Below are 23,683 nucleotides of genomic sequence, written 5' to 3'. Positions count from 1 at the left end.
ATATCCGACCCCATAGAGTGTATATATTCTTGATCAGCATCAACAGCAAGCCGAGTCGATACGGCCATGTCTGTCTGTCCGTCCCTCCCGATGAGATCCATATATTTCATAAATTATACATTGAGGTACCGAAATAAATGAGCAGCCTTTAATAGCTTTTAAGACATACCACTCATCTCTTCTAATGTCTTGTAACCGAATTTTCTTAAATTATCTGCTATCGCGCTCATGCTCATTGCTTCGAATTAATTAAAATATTACAAAAAAGTTTGACATATTTACATAGATTAGATTGTATAACCAAGTATTTGCCAAACTAATCGGATTGTAAAAAAGTAAAAAAGCTCAGCTAAGCCCAAAACACTGAATCCGAGAAACAGTCCTGCAGTTCCGCCAATGGAAACTAAAAAAACATATATATATGTATATATTATTTGTACAATGTAAAGATGTGTGCTTACCTAAGAGATCGGTAAAGGAAAATATGACTTGTCGCTTAAGCCTATTCTGGGGCCAAGTTTTCATAGAAATAGCACTTCCTATACTTCCGAGTAGCTGTTTCGAACCTATCATGGGCTAAAATAACGATCACATTTTTGTACATCATTACGAACTACCATCCTACCATATATATACTTACCAGAGCACTTTTTGTTGTAACTACTGCATCAAGGCAGTTCTGTTCACAGTGGCATGTCGCTGGCTTATCATGAAAACCATTTTCTTCGTACAGTTTAAGAAAAAAATCTGTGAAGTAAACCATACTGTATGAAATAACTAAATACGCGTGTATTCATTGTTATCTAACTTCGCTATGTATATACTGTAGTATATTATATCTTCTTTAGTCTATCTAAAATCCGTAACTTAAACTAGAGTTTTTAAAATAGTTTATTATTTTTATTTACCTTAACTTTGATTTGTTACGGAGTGAATTGCCTGACTTATATTTTTTTGGTTTCAAATGGAATTAATTTATGTTCTCCGAGCTAACTTTCATTACCCCTTCCTAGGGAAGCCGAAAGCTGGAGCTTTAATTATACCCGATACTCAAAAAGAGTTTAATGGTACATTAGTTTTGTGGGGAGAGTGGATGTGTGTAATGCCCAGAAGGAAACGTTTCCGACTTCATAAAGTATATATATTCTTGATCAGCATCAATAGCCGATTCGATTGAGCCATGTCTGTCTGTTCGTCAGGACATATAAGTGCCTAGATTTTAACAATCTTACCTAAGACTATTATATCCCATAGCTTCAAAGAAATCAAAAGATCACTTGCAAATCACGTTACGTTTCACGGAGTCTTGCCCTTGTACATTTTTTTCTCTTTTATAACGTCTGTGCCCGAATAAAGAGCAAACTAATTAAAATCCCTGCACTTATTTAGCACAAGATGTGGTTAATACATATTTGTTGGGAGCAAAGCGACTATAAAGTCAATGCAATGCAAAATGTCTCCGCAAGCAGGGAAGCACCAGGTAGCCTAATAACTAATAACTTAAAGCTTCAAGAATATTCTTGTAAGCCTCGGCAGCCCGACGCTATTGTAAATTTCTTGCTTGTTCTTTATATCGCTTTCGTTGAGATAGCTTTGACTAAGAGGCTTATTTGCATAGAAACAGACGTACATACATCTCAGCTAACGAATTGTTATTGAATATTTTAAACATATAAATAAAAAATATTTATACTCACTTGCATGTTTTGGGAAACACGATTTAAGAATTTTATAATTACACACCGGCTTAGGTTCTGCAACTGAAATAACAAAAAGGCTTCGATATAGTATGTATTTTCTTACTTATACAGTTGAACTTCCGTATATTTCACTCTACAACGGATGGCACCAGCGCTTAGGGAGCACATTACGTCAAACTCTGTATGTCGAAGACTCCATATGTCAAATGTTTTCTTTGGAATTTCAACTGTATGTAATGTTGTAGATATATTTTATTGCTTACTACGGTTTGGATAAAAGTGAGGAATACATTTACAAATTTTGTAAGCAAGATTAATTCGACACTCTTGTTGACAAATATTTCTAGTATAGAATGGAAAATGGGTCAGATTGGATTCGTGATAGAAACGACATTTTCTTTGTCCAATGGTAGCTTCTCTATAAAAAAGAAAAATTAATAAATTTAAAAATTAATAAATAGGTTCAAAGACTTGCTTCTCAAGGTTTTCCTCAGCAATTATCTCTTCGCTTTCGGGATCATAAACAACACCTTCTTCAGTGTACCCAAAATTATTATCTACCTTCATTACCTCAAAAGCTGAATGAATATAGCTCTATAATACAAAAAAAAAAAACAGTTTATTCATTACCAGTGATCGCGTTATACATATGAACATACATCTATAGCTTCGCTACTAAAGCCCAATAAAGTGAATCCCACATCCTTTTCAAAAAACGATCCGATCTGAGCTTTCAGTAATCGTCGGCTCTGTTCATATTTGTTAACTTCAGGATAAACTCCAAATATCAAGTAACGCGAGCTGTACTCTTCCCCCAGCTTTGAGTTACCTAAGTAGCACAAGCCGTACTCCGTGAGAACTTGTCGTACATGAATATTAATCTGTCCATCGATACTACGGGTTCGTTGCTTTTCCACGGGCTCATAAGAGCTATCATAGGTAAGATTATAAATTAGCTCCATGTATAATGCTGGTTTAATACCGAGAACATTAAGTAATTTGTCTATATGCTCGCTTTCCGGAATGTTTTGAAAATTTTTGTATGTAGAATTTGCCAAATTTTCAATGAATCCCCAAAATTCCTCTTTGTATTGTCCTTTAATGCCATTTTTCCTGAAATGCGGTAATCAAAACGTAAATTTTAAAATAAAAAAAATTATATTAACAATTACCGACAGTAGTCACTGAATAAACTTTCGTTAATTCGTTGCATTGGGCATACTGTTAAACTTGGTATCGTAGTATTCCAAAAGTGGTAGTTTCGCTAAAGGTTTGAAAAATACAAAATATGTATCATTTTTTCATAGTTTAAAGTACATATGTATGGCTTTACTTCTAATCCGATGTGTGTACTCTTGGTGTAGTATCGATCGATAGAAGATAGGCAGACCACAATACAGAAATATATAGAAACCACCAACAAAATAAGCCACAGGAATCTAAAAAATAAACAAGAATCAAAGGTTACCTTCACACTGATGTACATATTGTAACAAAAGGGCTGATCATGTAGGCCGAACATTGAATTGTCGTGTACAGAAATATTTAGTCTTGGCTCAGAGTTGATTGGAATAACACGTATATTCTCTGCAAAAAATAAAGTCTGCCTGAATTTTGAAAAGTAACTCTCTATTTATATTCCTCAATCCGGAAATAAACATTGAACAAACGGTTCAATAGGCTCGTGAAGTCCATTCAAAAAGCCTATTCATGCCTTCAAAAAACATCGTTCGCAGCAAAAGAAATAGTTCACAGTACTGCGTATAAAATATATACAGGCAGGCTCCGGCTTTCACTGAATTTTATGTTTTGCGCTTTCAGCTAAAAAGTTCCGTCTTCCTTTTAAGGTGCTTCAGCAGTTAGCACGAAAACGAAAAAGACTCGTTACCCTGACCAATTATTTTAGAATCCAATTTGAGGTTGGGTTAAAAAAAAATATTTATAAAAAGGCTCAAGCCAAATTGCCCTACAGTTAGTCCCAATCATAATTTTAATGAATCAATAGGTCATTTATTTTTGTTGTAGCTGTTTTGTTGTCGGAAATCCTCTCTGGAGGATCGAAGGAAGATTGCGTCTCAGATCATTATTTATGACCTTTTAGTGGGAAACATCGAATGCCCTGATCTGCTTAGTAGGATTGGCTTGAGTACGCCTGCAGGAGCCTATGGATATGTATGTATGGATATGCATATATAATTTTCTTATTTTTTGTTTTTATTTAACATAGAAATAAGTTAGTCTAGCCAGTTAAAGCCTATTTTGATTCTGTTGGCTAATAATAAATAATAAAGGCTTACTTCTGGGCGCTGCACACAAAACTAATATACCCGTGTCCTGTAACCGATGTGGAATTGAGGCCTTTGCTAGAGCGACAACCGGTAACCCTCTAGCTTGATTTAATATAAGATCTGATTTAATACGACCATTAGAGCATTAATTTACAAAAAGGAAATCGAACAAGTCTTTCGTTAAGGCGAAAAGCCGCGATACTTACCTCTCCAGAAAAGTAAACATTTTTTCGACAACATATTTGAATCCATGTATGCAACACTTTTGAAAGTATACCTTAATATAGTTTACTATTGCTTTCGGCCATCTCCAATAACTATAGGACTTTTGTATCATTTCTTGAAACCTATGTCAGCCGCACGTATATTGTCAATAGTTGATGTATTAAACAGTCATACTGTAAGATAGAAATCATACAAATTTATTTATATGAACATACGTATGTATATGTATACAAAAATCGGATTTTGTCCAAGCGACCCATCAACGCACATCCCAAATGGATTAGCATAGACACATACATTCACGCATGCCCCGGTTTTCACTTCCGCAAAAATATTCCTATTTATTTTTGAAAACGGAAAAATTGGTGCTCCTGTTTGACCTCCTTTGAGGTCCGGTCTTTATAATTTTGTTTCGTGCTCCGGCTCCATAATTCAAACTCAAATTCAATTCAAAATCCCTTTCGATCTGTTAATTTCATAAATTTTGTAAGCCGATACTCAAAAATGCCCCCCCCCCCCCCCCCCCCTCCCGGCTACCGCCTTAACCTAACCTAACCTACTCAAAAATGCATGTGTGTAACGCTCAGGAGGAAACGTTTCCGACTTCATAAAGTATATATTCTTGATCAGCATCAATAGCCGAGTCAATTGAGCTATGTCTGTTTGTTAGCCTGACCGTCCATCCGTCTGTCCGTCTTGTTTGACGCCTAGTTTTTAAAGACTATAAGAGCCAGAGAAACGAAATTTCTGTATTTATACTCACTGAATCAAGTTTGTTTCAAAAATTTTCCCCGCCCTCTCCCGCCCACACAAAGGACGAAAATGTGTGGCGTCCACAATTTTGAAAAGAACGTAGCAGTGACTAAACGTTCCACCTCGTTTTTACATCGTCACTGTTTCAATTGTTTAGAGTTTCACTAAAAATGTTTGAAATTATTTTTTTTACTATTTTATGACCAGACTTAATGGTTTTACCTTAACGAATAACCGGAGAATTAAAAAAGATACAATATATATAAAGTACATAGACGTGGGAAAGGGTACATTTTCAAGACAATTGCGTGACAAAGCTCTGTTTAGAAAAATTGTTGTATATGAAACTCTTAGCTAACCCTCATTTTATTTTTCGTGTATTGTACGGCCAATATATGTAATTAAAATCAGAGTAATTAAACCAATTAAACCAGCCAATTATTCAAATGCTTGTGTTTTTTTCATAGTTTTAAGTGAAAAATAAAGTAATATGCATTCTTTAAATTTTTTTGTAAATTATACAGAAAATAATGTGGTTCGGTATACACTATACTATAACCAAACCACAACTATCAGGCACTCACTTCTGCGTTTTTAGCCAAAACGGCTCATTAACGTTCTAACGTGTTTTCAAAAAATTTTGTCATATGTTTTATATACTTAATTGATGTTTAACGAACTAATAATTCGTCGTCGGTAAAGGTATTTTTTGTAAAAATCTATTGATAAACGGCTGAGATGAGTCTAGTACAGCAGAAGGTAGGGCATGCCCCTCGGCGTCAATATCCTGTAACTGCAACAGGCAACCCGAGGTAGTGGATTGCTTGTCTGATAACTCGTAGAATGCCAGAAACAGAAAGAGGCTTTAGAGGTTCTGGAACCGGGAACCAGATGCGGAAGCTTCGTCTTTATTGGTCCCTCGACTGGCCGGCATCCAAGTTTCAAGCTGCAGAGAACGGATGACTCTACAAAAGCTTCCAAGTTAAAAAGGGTCAACCCAAGGTGTGGCCAGCCTTAGAACGACGCCTGAGCTGCAGGCATCCATCATCGACCGCGGTCATCCGGAGGTGAAGATCTCGGACGTCGACTGGCTGACGGCGGAATCAAATATACTGGGCGCTGGCCTACTGAAGGAGCCCGTGTTTTCGCAGACAACCCTGTTGTATGTGAGTTTAAAGTCATTAAGTGGTGTTAGGGAGTCAGAATAGTGACTTGTGGGAACGAGAAAACTCTTGAGTTTGAACTACAGTTCAACGCTTTGGTTTACTTTGGCTAGGAGCGGCGCTTTACTTGGTAAGCCAAGAACCTGTTTCGCGGTAAAGAATTTTCTGTTTTCCTACAGGTACTGCAGTCCATCCCACTTGCAACATCTCTGCAAATCACTTATACTCCAGCTCAGCATGGATTTATAAGGCGACGATCAAATACAACAAATGTATTAGTGTTTATCTCTGTAATCATTAAAGTCTTACCAGGAAACTTATGGATTTGCAGACTTCCATCGACTTCAGTAAAGCATTCGGCTCTGTAAACCAACCAGCAGGCCATAGGAATATTGGTTTAGTTTCCACGTTTTTCTTTTCGTGATCAGACATAAGATCTTTACTCTTGCACTTCTGGCATTCTTTTGTCAAATTTGCACAGTCTGTCAACGCATACTTATTAGAATAAATTTTGATGATTACAAGTAAGTAACTTCTATACCATTTAATAAGTATAACAATTTATTAAAACACAACCGTTGTTTTATAGCCTTTTTTTCATTTGCCTCTTTATTGCTCAGGCTCCCGCCTTGCTTTACATATAATCCTATTCACACTGACCACTATCCACCATTAATTTTTGGGATGGTCCGTAAGGTTTTGACTTTCCGAAATTCTATCATAAATTCCTATTCCTATTTAAATATACATACTAGATACTTTTTTATTATTAGTATTTTGCAACCATTAAATAATAGAGCCAAAGTGGATTATTTGGCATGATAATATAGCGGATGTGCGGGGTTCCCAAAATAATTCCGTAGTTTACAAAATTCCGATGAAAAGGTTTGTCAAAACGGACCGAATTACATAACGAAAATGGAACGTTTTGGAAAGTTTGTGTTTCATACTGTGACGGTATATTTAAAAATAAAGGGAAAGTGTGTTGGTATATTTCTTATGGTTAGACGACTGTATTTTATTAATAAGTCCACGGTCACACTGAATGAAGGACCCCTAAAATTAAACTTTGAAAAGTTGACAGAAAATATGAAAGATATAGAATCATTTGAACGGTCTTTAAAAGACTTTCAATACGTCGAAAACTTTCGAAGATTTCCGTTCTCACCAGATATAATTAAAAGAACGGTTAACTGTTCAAGTAGGAAACAGCATAAACGATTTAACCCGCTATTTCATCTAAACGAACACCAATTCCGACAAAAATATCGGTACACCAAGGAAAACATTCGCCGTATTATTGAGATTGTTCGGGATGACCTCGAGATTGATTGTTATGAACCAATGGAAAGAGAGCAAGTACCTATAGACCTGCAAATTTTATCTGCGATTCGATTTTGGGGTGGAACTGAGGTATGTATTCCTGAAGATGTGTACATACAAACAGACATATGTATGTAAGCAATTAAAGTATCCAATGTATTGGACCCACATCCGAATGGGTCAAGCATCCCCATACCTTGTGTCGTGGAAACTATTCATAATAACACATCGAACAAATTGATCTTATTTTAATCTGACTACAACAGATTTTTCCAATTCGGACCAGACTATTATAGTACGGCTACTGAAAGGAATATTTAGATAACTTATTAGATCTACCGATTACAACTTTGAGTGCGTTTATATTTTTTTTCAGGCTAACAAAATTAATTTTTGTTACATAAAGTTGTATTAAGCTTATTTTTTTTTTATTCATATATTGATATATTATTGTATACAGCTTAAATCGAATCTATGAAATCTAAAAAAATATATATTCACTGAAGAATTGTTCGCAAAAGTAAGTGCAAACCAGAGCCTGGCTGATTAATTGTATTAATTTATATGGGGATAAAAAAATTAATTGAATTTCTTTCCTGCAAGAATTGACTTATCAAATACTGAATGGGCTTTCTTCAAATATAGAAAAAAAAGAATGTATAAAAGGGTGTATTAGACTTGAGGTAAAAGTGCATATGTGTAACGTCCAGAAAAAAGCGTTTCCGACCCTATAAAGTAGATATATTCTTGATCAGCATCAATAGTCGATAGAGCAATGACAATGTGCGTCTGTCCGTCTTTTTTGACGCCTAGTTCTCAGAGACTATAAAATAGACAGACTCCTGTGTTATCACACTCAATCAAATTGGTTACAAAAGTTTGCACGACCTTTTCTGCTCCCAATCCAATACAAACCCACATTTTTTAACATGAAGGGATCAATGAAATTCTTATTGATGGACGTCATATTAATGTCCACGAATTGCTCAATTATTTCTCTCACAGCAGCACAGCATGACCAGTGGTGGGCTAAAAAGCACCCCCCTTATCAATCTGGAGCGCTTCCAAAATGTCCGCAAATCCTATTTTTACACTTTGCAAGTCTTCAGCTTAATTTGGTAGGAAGTGACATCAAATGAAATCAACAATTTGAAACACCATTTCAACAACGCCCTCCATACTTGTTTACATTACATTAAAACTAGCTTCTTAATACATAAGTCGAATTATAACTTGTAACAGGCCTCATGAAGCTATGGCAGACGTAAGCAGAGTGGGCTAAGTTGTACAATATATGACCTATATATGCATTTTTTTTTCAACAGCATCCCAAATTGACGGCAATGGCGCATGGTGTAAGCTTAAGAACGTTGAAAAAAATCACTCGACGCATTGCTTCGGTGTTATCATCGAAAGCATCGCGCTACATAAGAATGCCTGCAACACTTTCCGAAAAGGAAAGAATGATGCGTTCGTTTCAAGAATTGGCAAATATGCCGCAAGTGATTGGTACACTCCTACAGACAAGAGTAAGATTTCAATCAAAAGATCCTCGAGTTCATGATGTAAGGCAATCCCAAGAGAACGCTAGAGAGGTTGTTCATATGCAACTTGTTTGTGATGCGGACCATAAAATAAGAGACTTGGATATACGACTGGTAGAAGAAGTTTCTCTAATCACCGATACAAAAATGTTCTCTTTATCAAAAATAAAGGAGCGGTTCGAACAAAACGAATTTCGTGGGCGTATACTATTGGGAAATGAATCGTTTTCCTGTTCTTCTTGCCTCTTTACTCCTGTGAAGCTTCCACAAAGTCTAGCGGAAGAGCTTTATAACCATGCCCATTCGGTTACATATGCGTCTGCAAGAAAATGCCTTAATATATTGATGTTTCGATTTGGTATTCTCGGCAGTGAAGTATTTGGATCTTTCGGTTCAGCAAAGCAAACAATTACTGCTCTAGCTATACTCCATAATATGGCAATGGATTGGTCGGATCCCAGCATTGGTAAGATAATATTTTCAAACTTCGAGTTTTATATATATTTATAATAAGAACAACTTTACTCCTTAGATACGGAAATCAGCATTTCTCCTTTTAAATCATTCAATTCTTTAAATGGGATATCAATGCCTGGGGAACATAGCAATAGAAGAAAATTTATAAAAACTCATTTTGGATGCAAATAAAAAATATTGTTTTCCATTTTCAAATCGTAAAGATGTGTGACTTAATTTTTCTTGACTTTGAAAAATTTTAAAAAGATAATAAAATTATTGATGAGAAAGTCTGCTCACCTGACCACCGAAGGCCAAAGAGCACTTTCTTGCCCTACCTCTTTGCCTACTGTTTCTTAAACGTCATGGGATTGTAAGTGTGCCTTCTAGCAATAAGAAGTACAATGACCCCCCTTAACTACTGCCATCGCAGCAACAACAACATTAACCGCAACGTTCAGTGGAAGCTCAAATCACATAGCAAACATAGAAGCCAAGGACTCGACCAATATACATCCGGGAGAAAAGCTTTAGCGCGCTAGTTAAGAAGAAGAAGAGGAAGAAAGAAAAAAATTTACAAACATGCTAAATTCAGGTGGTGGTAAATGCTGAACCACTGAGCTTCTTCAGAGGCGTAACTCGATTGATTCAAATAGTCACTGCAACAAAAAGATTTTGATATAGTACTCTACTTGTTTTATCTGTAATGCTATGAAGACAGCCACTGTGCCAGACGCCTGAACTTGTGCTTGCTATGACGGTCGGTGTAGATGTGTCTTCTGCTTTCCCGATTGGAAAGATGATGAAGATGGAGAAAGGGCGATGAAGAAAGTAAAAGCGTAAAAGCAAAGGGAATTATAATTATGGCACATAACCCTAAAAAGTTCATGCTGGGCGTAGTTGACCCACATAAGGGTAAGCATATAGGGCGAAAAGTACGGATAGGTCTTGAAGGAATCGAATCAAACTCCTTGGACCAACGCTTGATGAACGCTAAAACATCCTTAGCTTTATTAACTCGGCTATATGGCTGTTATAACACAATTTGTGAACAAAAAGAACTCCATGGTCATTTGAACTCAAAATTCGATGCAGGACATTTACTTATTTAAAATCGCTTAAATTTTATAATTTAGACCGAAACTTTGTTGTTCTATACTCATCAGCAGCTCTTTGGTGATGGTGAACGGTGCCAGTGGAAATCGAGATTTCACATCTGTCAAAATTCCCACCGTTCCCCTGAGATGAGCTGTGTGGGAAAAGGGTATAAATAAACAATTCGACAAAAATATTAAAATATGAATGAAATATTCATATAAAATTGATATATTTATATTATTTACCATGCTTGAACCTAAAAACAGTTTTCCGCTCAGAAATTACATGGAAATACATATGCCATTCAGTACACCAACGCTTATGTACATACATGCATATATTATGTGTGTACAAAAGCACCTCACAAGAGCCATAATTATTTGATTAGGTGAACAATTTTGTGCTTAAAAATCTTCCCCATTCCTTCTGAACTCCTCCTGTATAAAAGTGCGAAGTTCAACAATATGTTTCAAAAAATATGTATACAATATCAATGTTAAATTTTCCCGCTCGATACTATCGATGGTGAACCGAAACAATCGACGGTCGGCTCATTTTTCAACCATCGATAGTATCGATAGCCCTATCGATTTTTTTCCCACCTCTTCCTAATTTATTAGTTCAATTTTTTTTTTCATAGTGTGCGGAATTTTTGATTTATAGAATTTTGGAAAAATTCGTTACTTACAGAGCATTTATTAAACAAAAATATTGAAAATTAGTTACAATTTCCTACAGACTTTTCTTTAGTGTCGAATAATATAATTTAGGTAAGTTTACATTCATTTGTCAGACTACCGTTCTAATTTTGTATCCTCGTGTTTTTAGGTTGGATCTGCAACCTTGTTTAAAATATATGCTATTGACCTATATACATACACATGTATATAGATGAGTGGAGTGCCTAAAAGAATTACCACAGCAAGCAAAAGCGCGGTGTCTATCAAAGTTCTTCTACACGGTGGCACACAGCAAAAGATAAGGTCACATATTTGCAATCAAGTAAGTTTTTGTATATTTGACCTGTTTATAGTATGGAATCGATGACTTCGAGACTTAATGGTAACCAAAATTATCAATTAACATATGTACATCTAAATTTTGGTGTACATACATTTGTGCTAATTGTACATTGATGATATTATTGGCGATGTTATTACATTATTTGATTCTTAGATATCTTTAAACCAAAAAAATATCTATATATGTTCCAATAAATCATTCACATTAATTAATTTTAGGGGAAAAAAATATGCGCATAAAACATACATGTATTGATTTACGGCATCAAAGGACAGACTATTGCTCCTACGTGGTTATGTACACGTTTTCTTTCGCCTCATAACTATATGACTACAATTCGACATGCATAACAAAAGCGATTATTACTTGACAAATTCAAATAACAACAAAAGTACCAAGAAAGAAAAATCAGCACCGCATTACAGTAGTGTGGACAATACATTTAATTATTACAATAACGCAAACGTAAGTGGTCCTAGCTGGAGCCGGCAAAATCAAAATCTGCCATCAAACCAAGAATCTACAAAGGAGGCCGTTCTCAAGAAAATATCCAGATCGAACTACCGTCAGACACCTGGCCATTGGGCGCTCGATTCTGCGTGCTGTGCTGCCGATCAACGAAGTAATATCGGTGTGGCGTTATCAAACAAGAGTCGAGGATACATCTACCAGCCAGTTCGTCAAGCAGAAGAATATTTAAATGGTACACAGCACAACATGCGTGAATATGTCGCCGGCAACGATGAGCCAAGGGTGCTAAAAACAGATATTTTCGCGGAACAGGAACAAAAGAACTGGAAAGCAAGAACAACTCGTAGAACTGATTATCTGGAAAATATCCCAGATAGAGATAACGGCCAGAATTCTCCATCGCCAGAACCAACATGGGAATCTATACTGTAATTTTGAAATTCATTTTCTGTTATTGTCCTGCTTGTAATTACATTCCTCTAATACACGCACACAGTAGTATTTCGTTGGGAAAAGTCCACTTAAAATACGTCTGAAAAATCCAAAACAAGAAATATGTTGTCGAGTAAAAGTAAACCTCTTGAATGCATACACATTTACAAACATAAAAACCACATATACATATGACCTGTATACTCTTCCTTATACATATACTGTATGATACTTGCAAAATTCTCTATTATATATTAATTTTATGAAATTAATAACACTTTCTTTTCTATATATATTGCAGATCAGAAGTACCTACGCCTTATCATACGACAAACCAGCACTACGAACACTATTTTTCATATTTTTATAACCGTGGAACTAAAAAAGTTTCGAATCTTCCGTCAGTCACAAGTAACCGAAAACTGCCAATGACTGAATTTCAAAACTCCCCAGGTCGACGAGACCCTCGGGATGTTAATGCGACCACTGCCGGTCAAAGAGAACCATCAAAGAACGTTGGTCGTAATTCGCCTTTCGAAAAACACGTACTAAAGGAAAAATTACCCAGTAATTATTTGTCTATCGATTATAGCGACAATGGCTGGGCAGAAGCTGTAGATTATCCTGAATCTTTGCTGAAGAAGACTGAAGAAGAATATCTGGATATAAAAGATTTATATGACTCTGAGGCTATTATAGAAACTCAATTCGATCCGATACATCGTCGCTTTACATTGTCTGAGAATAATAAAATATATTGTTCAGGAGCTGATTCAGCTAATAACAACAATGAAAGTACGGAAAAACCTTTAGATCAGACGCCGCCACGTTTGCCTGTGAATAAAAAAAAAACCAAAGGAACCACATCTTCCGTTAAAAAGTCATTGACCACGGTTCACAAAGTCTTGTTGTACAGTACTCAAAGTCCGCGAATAGGGCGCAAGCTACAGTTCGCGACACATCGAAATTTAAACGCGAAAAACCAAATCTCCAAGTCACTGGGAGCCGAAGACGACATTCCCACAGTTCTATTAGTTGATCCTGAATCCAAAGATGAAGTCTTTCGAAGTCATACAGACTCTGATCGGAATCCTAATTTCGAAGATGACGACGACTTGGACAATAGTAAGAGTATTCAAAATTACTTCCTTTAATATGATTTCTCTATTCAATGTTAAATTATTAGTTTCAAATTTCGACGAAAGTGACACTGAAAGCTTGATCTCCGACGCTGAAGATGGCTACCGGGCCCATGCGTATAAGCTTACGCATTCCGTGGATAGATTTACATCAGCCCAAAGCACACCAAGTTTGTTGTCGGATCAGTCTTCTGAATATGACCTTAAGAATCCAGACTCGCTCTTGGTACCCAGTTTATTTCCCTACGTACCACCGTATTTGTCGTTCTCATCGAACACAACAAAGGGTCCAAGGGTTCCGCCCGAGCTCCATAGAGTGCTCAAGTGGCGGGTTACCAGCATAATGCCAAAAGTTGTGCGCCTGATTCTAGCCAACAGCGGAATGCGAATGTTAAAGAGTAAGTTATATTTGTACTTCATTATAATCAAATTAAAATTAATCAAGAAATTAACAGAAACCAACGATTGGATGGGAGTGTGGGGCAAGCATTTAAAGTCGCCTTGTTTCAAGACCATCCGTTCATATCAGAAAATAAACCACCTGCCAGGCTCCTTTCGTATAGGAAGAAAGGATTCCTGCTGGAAAAACTTGCAAAGGCAGATGAGCAAGCACAGCAACAAAGAGTTTGGCTTCATGCCACGAACATACATTATCCCCAACGATCTATGTGCATTACGCCGGCATTGGCCAAAATACTCACAGCGCAATACTAAGTGGATTATCAAGCCACCGGCCAGTGCGCGAGGGGCTGGTATTCGCGTGATTAATAGATGGGGACAGATCCCAAAGCGAAAACCACTTATCGTGCAAAAGTATGCCAAACAATGCATATAAATTGTATATTTAGTTAATGGTTATTTTTGTTGTCTTATAGATATATAGAGCGTCCACTACTTATCAATGGAAGCAAATTCGACTTGCGTCTGTATGTCCTCGTTACATCCGTAAACCCGTTGAGAGTTTTCATGTATCACAACGGCTTGGCTCGATTCGCTTCAGGTATGTACCTTCCACAAGCCCCTTAAGGAGTATATTTGATTTGATGATTTTCGTATCCACAGTAAAGTACAGTTCCAGGGCAGACACTTTAGGCGATAGGTGCATGCATTTGACAAATTATAGCATCAACAAGTTCTCTTCTAATTACTCAAAAAATGAAGATGTAAATGCCTGCCATGGTCATAAATGGACCATAAAGTCTCTTTGGACATATTTAGCTAACCGAGGGGTCCGAACGGACTGTCTGTGGGATGCCTTGAGAAGTTTAGTTCTGCGGACCATTCTAGCTGGCGAGAATGGTATAAATACCATGATTAGAGCCAACGTTGAGTCAAAATACAGCTGCTTTGAGCTGTTTGGCTTTGATGTAATTTTGGACTCAGATTTAGTTCCGTGGCTATTAGAAGTTAATATATCTCCAAGTTTACACTCTGAATTGCCATTGGACTCCCATGTCAAGGCCCCCCTTGTACAAGGTGTGCTAAACACGGCACTGTATAACGTAAGCTATAAAATGGACTTTTTTAAATCTGCATTCCCCTAACTAAACATTGTAGGTGCCTCCAAAACTGACTCAAGAGGAGCAAAAAGAGCTAGCTGCCGAACTCTCTTTTCCAAGTGGCACACAAATGTGTTACGATAAGCGACTCTACATAAACTATTTATCTCGCGAAGAGAAGGAAAAGCATAACACATTCACACGAAAGTCGATGGACGATAGGAATGAGGTAAGGATTAACTTGCAGGTTCCATGTTAGCATACATTCTCAAAATGTAACATTTTTTAACAGTACATAGACGCAATTCTGCATAAATTAACTCCTGATGATGTACGATGTCTCATCATAGCGGAAGATGAGTTGGCACGATGCGCACCCCTAGAACGTATCTTCCCAACTGATCAAACTCATAAGTACCTAAAATATAATGATACCCCACGATATTACAATCGTCTGTTAGATGCCTGGGAGTCGCGCTACGCAAACAATCGTGCGGAGGGCATCGCACTGTTACGTGATTATTGTCAAAACAAATATCATCTCCAAGTTCCAACATCTCCAAACAAAAAGGTAAGTTTTTCCGCATTAATAATTATGGATATATAAACGTTAAGAAGCTGTCGATAGGTTCTTCATAATTTTTAATTTATTTCCATAATTTGTTCGGTGCTTAGTCCACCATAAATAATGTGGATATACGTATATGTATTTCATATATTTAAAATGTAGACACTAGGTTGTTTCTACAACAATTAAAGGGATATATTTAAATCAGCTTTAATATTCTTGACTCTTGTTAAATTTTGAGGGATGTTGGAGTGTTATGCAATCGTTCCTTTGCCGCTGCCGTGCTCTTTATCAGCGTAAGTTTTATATCTTGACCACATACAGAGTCATCGTATCTATACAACTCGAATATCTGTAGATAGAAATTGCTAGTACGCAAAAAATTTGTTGTTCAAAAACGCTTAGTTTTCCTTTACCAGTCTGTAGTTTGACTTTACAGTCTATAGTCATTGTCTATAAATGAGATCGAGTTGTGTCAAAGCGCAACGTTTGTTCTTCGATTTTTTGTTTTCATCACATCTGTAATATTTATTTGATCACAACTTTTTTGAAAATTAAGTACATACAGTCATGGAAAAAATAATGGAAACGAAAGGCGCATTCACATTTAAAACCACTGTTCTTGCTTTCAGGATAATTGAGCTTCATTTTAGTTTTATCTTTTGGGATATTTATTCAGAGACATTAGTTTTTTTAACACAAGCGGATTCTATGAATTAAAACGTTTACAAAACCAAGTATATGCATATGCTCTGAGAACTTACCCATATATTTAGACTGCAAAATTATTGTAACGGGCTCATTAAACTTTGCATATGCTGTATTATGTGCCTAGATCAGTGGTCGGTCAAAATCGCATGTTTTGGACACTAGGTATGACCGAGCCGTCCACTGGCCTAGACATTTGTGATATGTCTACGCACTCAAGTGCACTGCAAAACATGTAAATGTGTGATCACTGCATTAGAGATCCTTTCGTTAACATACAATGAGGTGTCGTATTTTGGAGACGGGTGGGTAATTCTGTTCCCTTTTGTTAAGGATAAAATAGTTCCCGACCGATCGGATTGCACTTTTTTATGTTTTCGAATATTAAGATATAATCCAGCCCCAACAATTAAATAATATACAGGCCAACAATAAGCAGTTAAGTTTCCAATTTTCATACTAAACTTTTCTTCTTTGGTCAGTATTTGAATATAATCCTTCATAGAATAAACAGCTCGCAAAGCTGTATTAATTCTGTCAGAGCGTTCAATCCGGTCAGAGATGCCTTCTAAACGTTGTCGAGACGGGCTATAATTTTTGAGTGAGTTTCTTGGACCAAAAGGAAAATTTCTAGAGCCTGAGATCTTTGAAAATTACAGTTTTATAAATAAAGCCTAAACCCACATGTCTCTCTCTATGTCTGCGCCATAGTTAGTTTGCCTTCTTCATGGCACTAATATGCGTGTGTGTGGAATGGCGATGCTTATTGTACGTACAAATTATGTAAATGTATAAGCAACACGTCCACATCGGGATTCAAGAGGCGCAGTACTCGCCACAATTTTATTTAGTGATCTGAATATTTTTAAATCGATAAAATTCGTCAGATTCGAACACATTGAGGTGGAATTGGTATAGCTGTAGATTTTGCATCTGTACATACTAGTGTCCTGCACGAGTGCACACTTAACAAACAATTATTTCATTTCGCTAAACTCAATTAAATACTACTCCCACACTTTCATTATCAAAAGTTACACGACAGCTACATATATATGTATGTCTTGAGTGAATGAGTCAGCGTTAAGGATATACATGAATCGTTTTGATACTGTGTACATCGTTATTGCTGACTGTTAACATGACTGACTATTAGATAACCTCAAGCAACGTCCGAAATGTCCGTGAGGAGAAAGTGAGGGCAAGTGAGAAAACAAGTCTTTCAAAAGGCTCGCTAACACTATTACTTGCATGCCCATGCGGATCTTCTATAGGTATAGAAAATTAACGACATATGAATCATATTTCTATCTGTTTTGATCCGATTCCGAGTTTTGTTGCGTTATCATTTGCGAGCGTTTAGGTTGCTGAATAGATTTATAAAGGGCTATATTATATATAATTTGAATTTTATTCTTAAAAGAACTATAAGGACCGCATAAGAATAATTGGTATATTTTTAAGACGATTGAATAAAACAGAATGTTAGTATAGAGCTTTGGACTATGCGGGAAGCCCTGGTATAATGTAGTTTTAAAGCTACACACAAAAAAAAACTGTGTTGCGTGAAATTATGTTTGTTTTCATTACATAATTCTGTTAAACGTTTATATACAAATAAATCAATATGTTTTGTTTGTAATTGTAATATTCCAGGATTACGTCATCAAATTTATGAGATGGATTTTAAAGTAATATTCGCTGCCATCGTATTCCTAGTAGTAGCTATTCTTCTTGTTAGTGAAATTACCCTAGTAATAACATATATATATATCGATATGATATATATAATTTATATAATTAAGTTAACAAAATATGTATTATATTTATTATATACAAAAAATTGTAGTTACGTGATTTGATTAATGATTTGTTAACTAATTGTGATGTCGCTTTATTTATATGTAATTTTTGTAGATAGTATTATATACTTTAATTTAGCCTTATAGTAAAAGTCTTGGACTTGAATACATAACATACTGAACTGCAGAGATTTTTAAAACCTTAAGACGGCTTTTACAGACTTATAAGAAAACAATTTATAAAAAAAATAGCAAATAAAAATAAAGCTAACCATGTTGTTCTTCGATAAGTTTTATCATATCACTAGGCTTAATATTAATAATTGTGGAAATACTTAAGAAAAGGCAAAAGTTTTCCGAGTTTGACGACAGAAGTTGTTGAAAGAGGTGGAGGCAATTTATTGTTTAGCAAATATCAATATCGCACAGAAGGACAAAGTGGCGGGAAAGGGGAAATAAAGTTCAATTTGAATATTTTTTGCATAGCTTCACTCTTTACTTTCCTATCGTTGACCAATACTCCAATTAGTGTGCAAGGTAACAAATGTAGCACACCTATGATTAGTATTAGTGTTTTGTTTTCGCTGCAATTGATGCATTTGCATTTGACGTACACGTGCATACTTAAACATATAACTGTCACAAGCTGTACAACTTTGAGTTGTAATAATATTCAGTTCGACATAATTATTCAACAAATTTTCAACAGTGCTATCAAGCAGTTTGGGCTCTGTGAATGTTTGGTTTCTTGAAGCTAAACTTCAAATGTTCAAATTTTCTCAAGCTAGATTTTTTTCTATATCTATAGTTCCTGTGAAAATTAAGCACTAAAAAATGTATTTGTAAAAACCTGTGTGTGTATATACAGCTGCAGTAAAAGGACTTGCAAGCACTTTCAAAAAAGATTCCTAATATTTTTAGCAGCTACGTTAATTACAGATTGTATTAATAGAAAAAAACTTAAGATCAATATCATCAATATTTACTGAAACAAATTAAAATGTGGAAATACTTCAAAAGTTACCCGGTCAAAATAATAGTAGTGCATTTGTACACAAGCGACTGAGGCTCCTTTATTTATATCCATTATAATAAATTCATATTTGACATTAATTTTAATATTTTTTTGAGTAGCCTTTATTTGCTGTAACGACTGCTCAACGCTCAGGAAGCTAACCCAGTTTTGCAACCTTTCTACAGAAATCTAGCTCGAGGACCTTTATACAGCAACCCAAAACAATGTTGTTTTTATTTATAAGACTGCTTTATTTTGTATAACACCATAAATTCTCAATTGGCAATTGACTCTTTGGCAATTGTACTGGTGCCCTTCGGATCGTTGTCCTCTTGGGACGTCCAAATAAGATCAAAGGGACGCGGAATAAGGTCAATATGGAAACGTATAAATGATCCATTATGTTTTTAACATATGCAAAAATTTCGGAGTAGAAGCTTACTCGAACGATCCTTGAAGATCCGCCGTATTCTACAATTTTCATTTATTTTTTGTGGAAAAATCATATAGCCGTGATCCTTGAAACATATTTTTAAACAAACAAATCGTCAACTTTTCCAATGTTTCATTGGACCTAGTGACTACGTCTTTTATTGTTATGGCTCTTATATAATGGCAATTCTGATTATAGTAGCTAAACATCCAATGATATTTTGGTATATTTGAAAATTCATTTTCTTCTAAAATGAGCCCTTTAACTGGTTCGCGTTTTTCGGCATTAGAGTATTTACCACACCCCATGATGCAGGCACCAAATGACCAAAAGGTCAGGTAAAGGAAAACTAAAAAACCGTAAGACTGTTAAATAAACAACTCAAGTAATATTTAACAACAAAAAGCTTGCAAAAAATGGAAGACATTTAAAAATGTTCAAATTATCTGTAACGCTACTATTATTTGTACCGCATCGAAAAATTACTTTAAGAAAAAAGACAACTTTAGTTGATTGTTGAAGATATAGCGAAAATAGCGAAAATTAGCAATATGTAGAGAGTGAAAGAGTGTGAAATGAAATGAATAAAAATGGAAAAGTGCATCATCTATATCATCTATCAAAAAATTACTTAAAGAAAAAAGACAATTTTAGTTGTAAAAAAAAATGTGATTGTTGAAGATATAGTAGAAAATAATTGGCAATATGTAGAGAGTGAAAGAGTGTGAAATGGAATGAATAAAAATGGAAAGTCATCTATATATGTATAGTATCATCAAAGACAATATGCATTATAGTAAAATGAGTAATTCCCATATATTTCAATGATTATATGCACCGACGTTTTTTCAATCACTCGCTCGCACAAATTAGAGACCGTACAAATTAAGAAACAGAATACGCTTGCATCTGTGAGTGCACAGAAAGCCTGCATATGTGTACTTATGTTTATGTCCATGTGCAAAGCAACTGATTTGAATGTCGAAAACGTTTGTGTGAAATTTCTTGAGCCTTAAATTTATTGGCTGTGGTGGGTTGTCGATAATTATTTTCCGATTGATAGGTTGAATAATAACACGATAAATTTATTCGCTGTATTCATATTTAATGTATTAGTAATCAGCCATGCCTCGGCCGCTGCAACCGTCTTATACACCTTTGTGGTGACCGTAAACAAGCTCCTCTCACTTTATTGAGCATTTTGAGCCTATTTTATTTAGCTTTTTATTATTGAGGACGATTAATGCCGGTTCGTTCACCGCCTTTCAATCTGCGATGTCGTCGATAGGTAGGCTCCTTTAATGTAGCTCAACCTTTTTCAGTTATTCGCTGGACTGGATACCGTACTTGCATTCTGGCGACTTGCATTCCCAGTACCCCTCTCTTCGACATATGTGTTTGACTTGTGAACTGGTTGATGGCAAATCAATGCGTGGCCTGGCTTTTGGGCCGCTGCCTTTCCTTTCCTGGGATTGTTCGCATTTTTATTTTTTTTTATTATGCTTGTTTTTTTATCTTATGCTAAGAAGATAAAAGGTCAACCCGGGGAAAATTTGCGACCGGGACCAAAACCAAGCTGACTGTCGACACGTGTTAAATAACATCTTAGTCCATCCTGATGTGAAATGAGTTGCTGCTTCGTAATACCAGCTGGCTGTCCGGGACTGATTGTTTTCGGAATTCTGCCGCTGAGACTACAGAGTTATTCGCACCTGACTCACCAAGGTACACCATTAACTACCACAGCCTGCGACCCGTTCGACGACCTCAGCTAGCTAGTTCGACCAGTCCAGTTAGATCAGAGACGTAACAAAGAATGATAAGCTTGTTTTCAAATTATTTAATCTTAAAATTTTTTTCCAGATGTCTTTTCGACAGATTCTGGGCTCGGTCAATAAAACAGGCAACAAAAAGTCAGAATAATGACTTCAGTATTATAATCTGTTTAAATAAAGAATTTGTAGACCAGATTTAAATTACACTACACTAAATTAAAGTCGATTCATACATACATACATGTATTTAAAAACTTCGAATAGTCCGTTAATACATGTATTTTTAATTAAATAATAATTCATTCAACAATTTAGACATTGGATTAATATTTTTTCTGTCGTAGAATACAAACGTATATCAGTTCTGTTTTTATGTAGCAGCTAGAACCTCCCGATCCCAAAAACTTGTTACATATCATATTTCTCAGGATCAACAGCCATTTATGTGTGATCAAAGTCAACTGACTCAAATGAATCAATCTTTTCTACAAATATCACAAAGGATCTTTCCCAAACTAAGGGCAATTCCCAAGCTCCGGTTATCGAAAGACATTGTGGTTTATAAATTCTCATTAGCTTCCCACGGCGATAGAGAAAATTGTAAAAAGCAATCATTTCTGCATAAATTGTTTATTTTTGGTAATAGTTAATACAAAGGTCAAATTAAATCTACTGTTATGATACGGCACATACTCGTATATTCATATGTAATATACATATAGTTTGAGGCGTCAAGTATGTTTCGTTATATACTACACAATGCAAAGATGTACAATTCCATTCCAATATTCATATACAATATTCACATACAATATTCAATTTTTTAAACCCCAAATCTAGCTATTTTATTTTTACCATTTATAGTTTTTTTTTTAACTCATCCATACATTTTATAATATGTACATATTTTTATTTGTTATTTATTTTAATTTAGGTCTCGAACGATAAATGTGAACAACTCACTCTCAAGACTGTAATTCCTTTAGGAGAAGAACACTAATGCTTAAAATCAAATCTCTCTTAAATTCGCATAAAGAACGTCGTGAAAAGAGAATGGTAAGCCTATGAATATAAATTATTTAATATTTGTTATTGTTATAACCAATTTTTGTTTGTAGGCCTATCAAAAACACCAACAAAACCCTGGCTACCCATTAGAACAAATACCGTTTGGCCCATTATAAATTTAACCCTATTTTGAAATTTAGTGTTAAGGTTTAAAAGGTATTTAATATGTTCGGCCTCTAAGAAATTATATATTATGTAAGACAATTAGTAAACGCTAAATAAGAGTGAGTTATTAAAATTATATGTTATATTTCTATATGGATTATAGCTAAGTGTTTCAGTATTTATTATATTGTGAGCTGTCGGGCTTTTCCCAGCTCTTGAATAAAAACCGACAAAAATAAGTCGAAATGCTTAATTCTTGACGATTGCAAGAGATTAAAACATATATATATATATATAACTGCTGCTAGTGTGGTTGGAGTATACTGCACCGCACTCGTTTGCTCTCAACTTTCTACTCGCTACTACTAGTTGGGCTACACTCGTACAGCAAAGCATAATCTTTGATTAGAGAGTGAGCGTTAGATCAATAGGAGTGCGCCTATCAGAACGGCATAAGGCCAACAAGTAGGCGATCCGGAGTAAGGACGCCACGATCATTTGGATTTTCTATTAGGGTTGAAAAAGGACGCGAATTGATTATTTCATGTAATTGGCATACCAAGTTCCGATGCTCATCGAAACCAAGGGGGCCCGACACGACTAAACTTTACAGGAGCCGCTTAGTCATTTCGACAGTGGCTTCAAAAGTCCGCCCAAAGTCCGTGGAACTAGGTGGGATAAAACACCAATCGAATCCAGCCAATGCGCTTGAACCTTGTCCTTGTGCTTCTGGATCCAAAATGAAGGTGCCTTAGCTCATCCAGCTCGATGCTTGCGCCACCGAAGTTAGTAGCATTGTCCGACCATATGCTTGGGCAACTCTTGTGGCCGTGAAACGTTTGAGGGCGTCCAAGAATGCAACCGTCAGATCCTTCAGCAGGTCTAGCCATGCTGTCTTCGAGGCGTATCAAATAAATACGGCTATGTAGCACTTCTGTCGGGCCTTGTTGCGTACATCTGTCTTGTAGTAGAAGAGTCCACAGTAATCTATACCTGTGGCAGTTAATGCAGGTGACTTCTGCACTAGATCCTTTGGTAAATCTGCCATTATCAGCCATGCGCCGATTAAATAAAATAAATGGAATACAAAGTATT

General features: G+C 35.8%; 3 protein-coding genes and 1 long non-coding RNA gene across 8 annotated transcripts; 3 read left to right on the top strand and 1 right to left on the bottom strand.

Annotated features, from left to right (window-relative positions):
- Window positions 1-10: 10 nt before the first annotated feature.
- On the bottom strand, window positions 11-7,044 carry LOC108162801 (sodium channel protein Nach). 2 transcript variants are annotated; one of them, XM_017297708.2, is made up of 11 exons: window positions 6,439-7,044; window positions 4,195-4,386; window positions 3,034-3,139; window positions 2,873-2,964; window positions 2,360-2,813; window positions 2,176-2,294; window positions 1,964-2,118; window positions 1,698-1,760; window positions 641-747; window positions 462-576; window positions 11-403 (listed from the first exon to the last, which is right to left on the bottom strand). In XM_017297708.2, the coding sequence occupies exons 2-11, from the start codon at window positions 4,323-4,325 to the stop codon at window positions 288-290; spliced, it is 1,458 nt and encodes a 485-aa protein (XP_017153197.1). In that variant the 5' UTR covers window positions 4,326-4,386; window positions 6,439-7,044; the 3' UTR covers window positions 11-287. The 2 variants fall into 2 exon arrangements, with proteins under 2 accessions (XP_017153197.1, XP_033249014.1); XM_033393123.1 differs by lacking the exons at window positions 3,034-3,139; window positions 4,195-4,386; window positions 6,439-7,044 and having other exon boundaries at window positions 2,877-2,964.
- Window positions 7,045-7,149: 105 nt separating this feature from the next.
- On the top strand, window positions 7,150-9,675 carry LOC108162802 (putative nuclease HARBI1). The gene is made up of 3 exons (XM_017297710.2): window positions 7,150-7,542; window positions 8,778-9,462; window positions 9,529-9,675. Exons 1-3 carry the CDS (start codon window positions 7,219-7,221, stop codon window positions 9,642-9,644), a joined length of 1,125 nt encoding a protein of 374 aa, XP_017153199.1. The 5' UTR covers window positions 7,150-7,218; the 3' UTR covers window positions 9,645-9,675.
- Window positions 7,716-8,770, top strand: LOC117188767. The gene is made up of 3 exons (XR_004472829.1): window positions 7,716-7,806; window positions 7,913-7,972; window positions 8,458-8,770. It is a non-coding gene; the product is annotated as an uncharacterized LOC117188767 (long non-coding RNA).
- Window positions 9,676-11,169: 1,494 nt separating the features above from the next.
- Window positions 11,170-22,741, top strand: LOC108162564 (tubulin polyglutamylase TTLL4). 4 transcript variants are annotated; one of them, XR_001775587.2, is made up of 12 exons: window positions 11,174-11,320; window positions 11,379-11,552; window positions 11,792-12,472; window positions 12,778-13,601; window positions 13,663-14,013; window positions 14,071-14,428; window positions 14,491-14,615; window positions 14,678-15,117; window positions 15,173-15,343; window positions 15,407-15,685; window positions 22,350-22,471; window positions 22,534-22,741. XR_001775587.2 is itself a non-coding variant. In XM_017297361.2 (11 exons), exons 3-11 carry the CDS (start codon window positions 11,916-11,918, stop codon window positions 18,083-18,085), a joined length of 3,144 nt encoding a protein of 1,047 aa, XP_017152850.1. In that variant the 5' UTR covers window positions 11,173-11,320; window positions 11,379-11,552; window positions 11,792-11,915; the 3' UTR covers window positions 18,086-18,677. The 4 variants fall into 4 exon arrangements, 2 of the variants coding, with proteins under 2 accessions (XP_017152851.1, XP_017152850.1); XM_017297361.2 differs by lacking the exons at window positions 22,350-22,471; window positions 22,534-22,741 and adding an exon at window positions 18,047-18,677 and having other exon boundaries at window positions 11,173-11,320; XR_001775588.2 differs by lacking the exon at window positions 11,792-12,472.
- Window positions 22,742-23,683: the final 942 nt, after the last annotated feature.

Source organism: Drosophila miranda, chromosome 4 (assembly GCF_003369915.1).
Source record: "Drosophila miranda strain MSH22 chromosome 4, D.miranda_PacBio2.1, whole genome shotgun sequence".
NCBI classification, from domain to species: Eukaryota; Metazoa; Arthropoda; class Insecta; order Diptera; family Drosophilidae; genus Drosophila; species Drosophila miranda.
The sequence above is the reverse complement of the archived record's forward strand: the minus strand, read 5'-3'. Positions and strand labels throughout refer to the sequence as shown.

What these genes read in the sequence shown, in the direction of transcription:
- LOC108162802 (XM_017297710.2), top strand. Translation starts at nt 7,219, where the DNA reads ATGAAAGATATAGAATCATTTGAACGGTCTTTAAAAGACTTTCAATAC. An exon ending in GATTTTGGGGTGGAACTGAG is followed by an intron (nt 7,543 to 8,777) that starts GTATGTATTCCT and finishes TTTTTTCAACAG; the next exon opens with CATCCCAAATTGACGGCAAT. An exon ending in TTGGTCGGATCCCAGCATTG is followed by an intron (nt 9,463 to 9,528) that starts GTAAGATAATAT and finishes TTTACTCCTTAG; the next exon opens with ATACGGAAATCAGCATTTCT.
- LOC108162564 (XM_017297361.2), top strand. Translation starts at nt 11,916, where the DNA reads ATGCATAACAAAAGCGATTATTACTTGACAAATTCAAATAACAACAAA. An exon ending in AAACCACTTATCGTGCAAAA is followed by an intron (nt 14,429 to 14,490) that starts GTATGCCAAACA and finishes GTTGTCTTATAG; the next exon opens with ATATATAGAGCGTCCACTAC. An exon ending in TAAACACGGCACTGTATAAC is followed by an intron (nt 15,118 to 15,172) that starts GTAAGCTATAAA and finishes TAAACATTGTAG; the next exon opens with GTGCCTCCAAAACTGACTCA.
- LOC108162801 (XM_017297708.2), bottom strand. Translation starts at nt 4,325, where the DNA reads ATGATACAAAAGTCCTATAGTTATTGGAGATGGCCGAAAGCAATAGTA. An exon ending in ATGTTTACTTTTCTGGAGAG is followed by an intron (nt 3,140 to 4,194) that starts GTAAGTATCGCG and finishes TTTATTTTTTAG; the next exon opens with ATTCCTGTGGCTTATTTTGT. An exon ending in TTAGTAGCGAAGCTATAGAT is followed by an intron (nt 2,295 to 2,359) that starts GTATGTTCATAT and finishes TTTGTATTATAG; the next exon opens with AGCTATATTCATTCAGCTTT.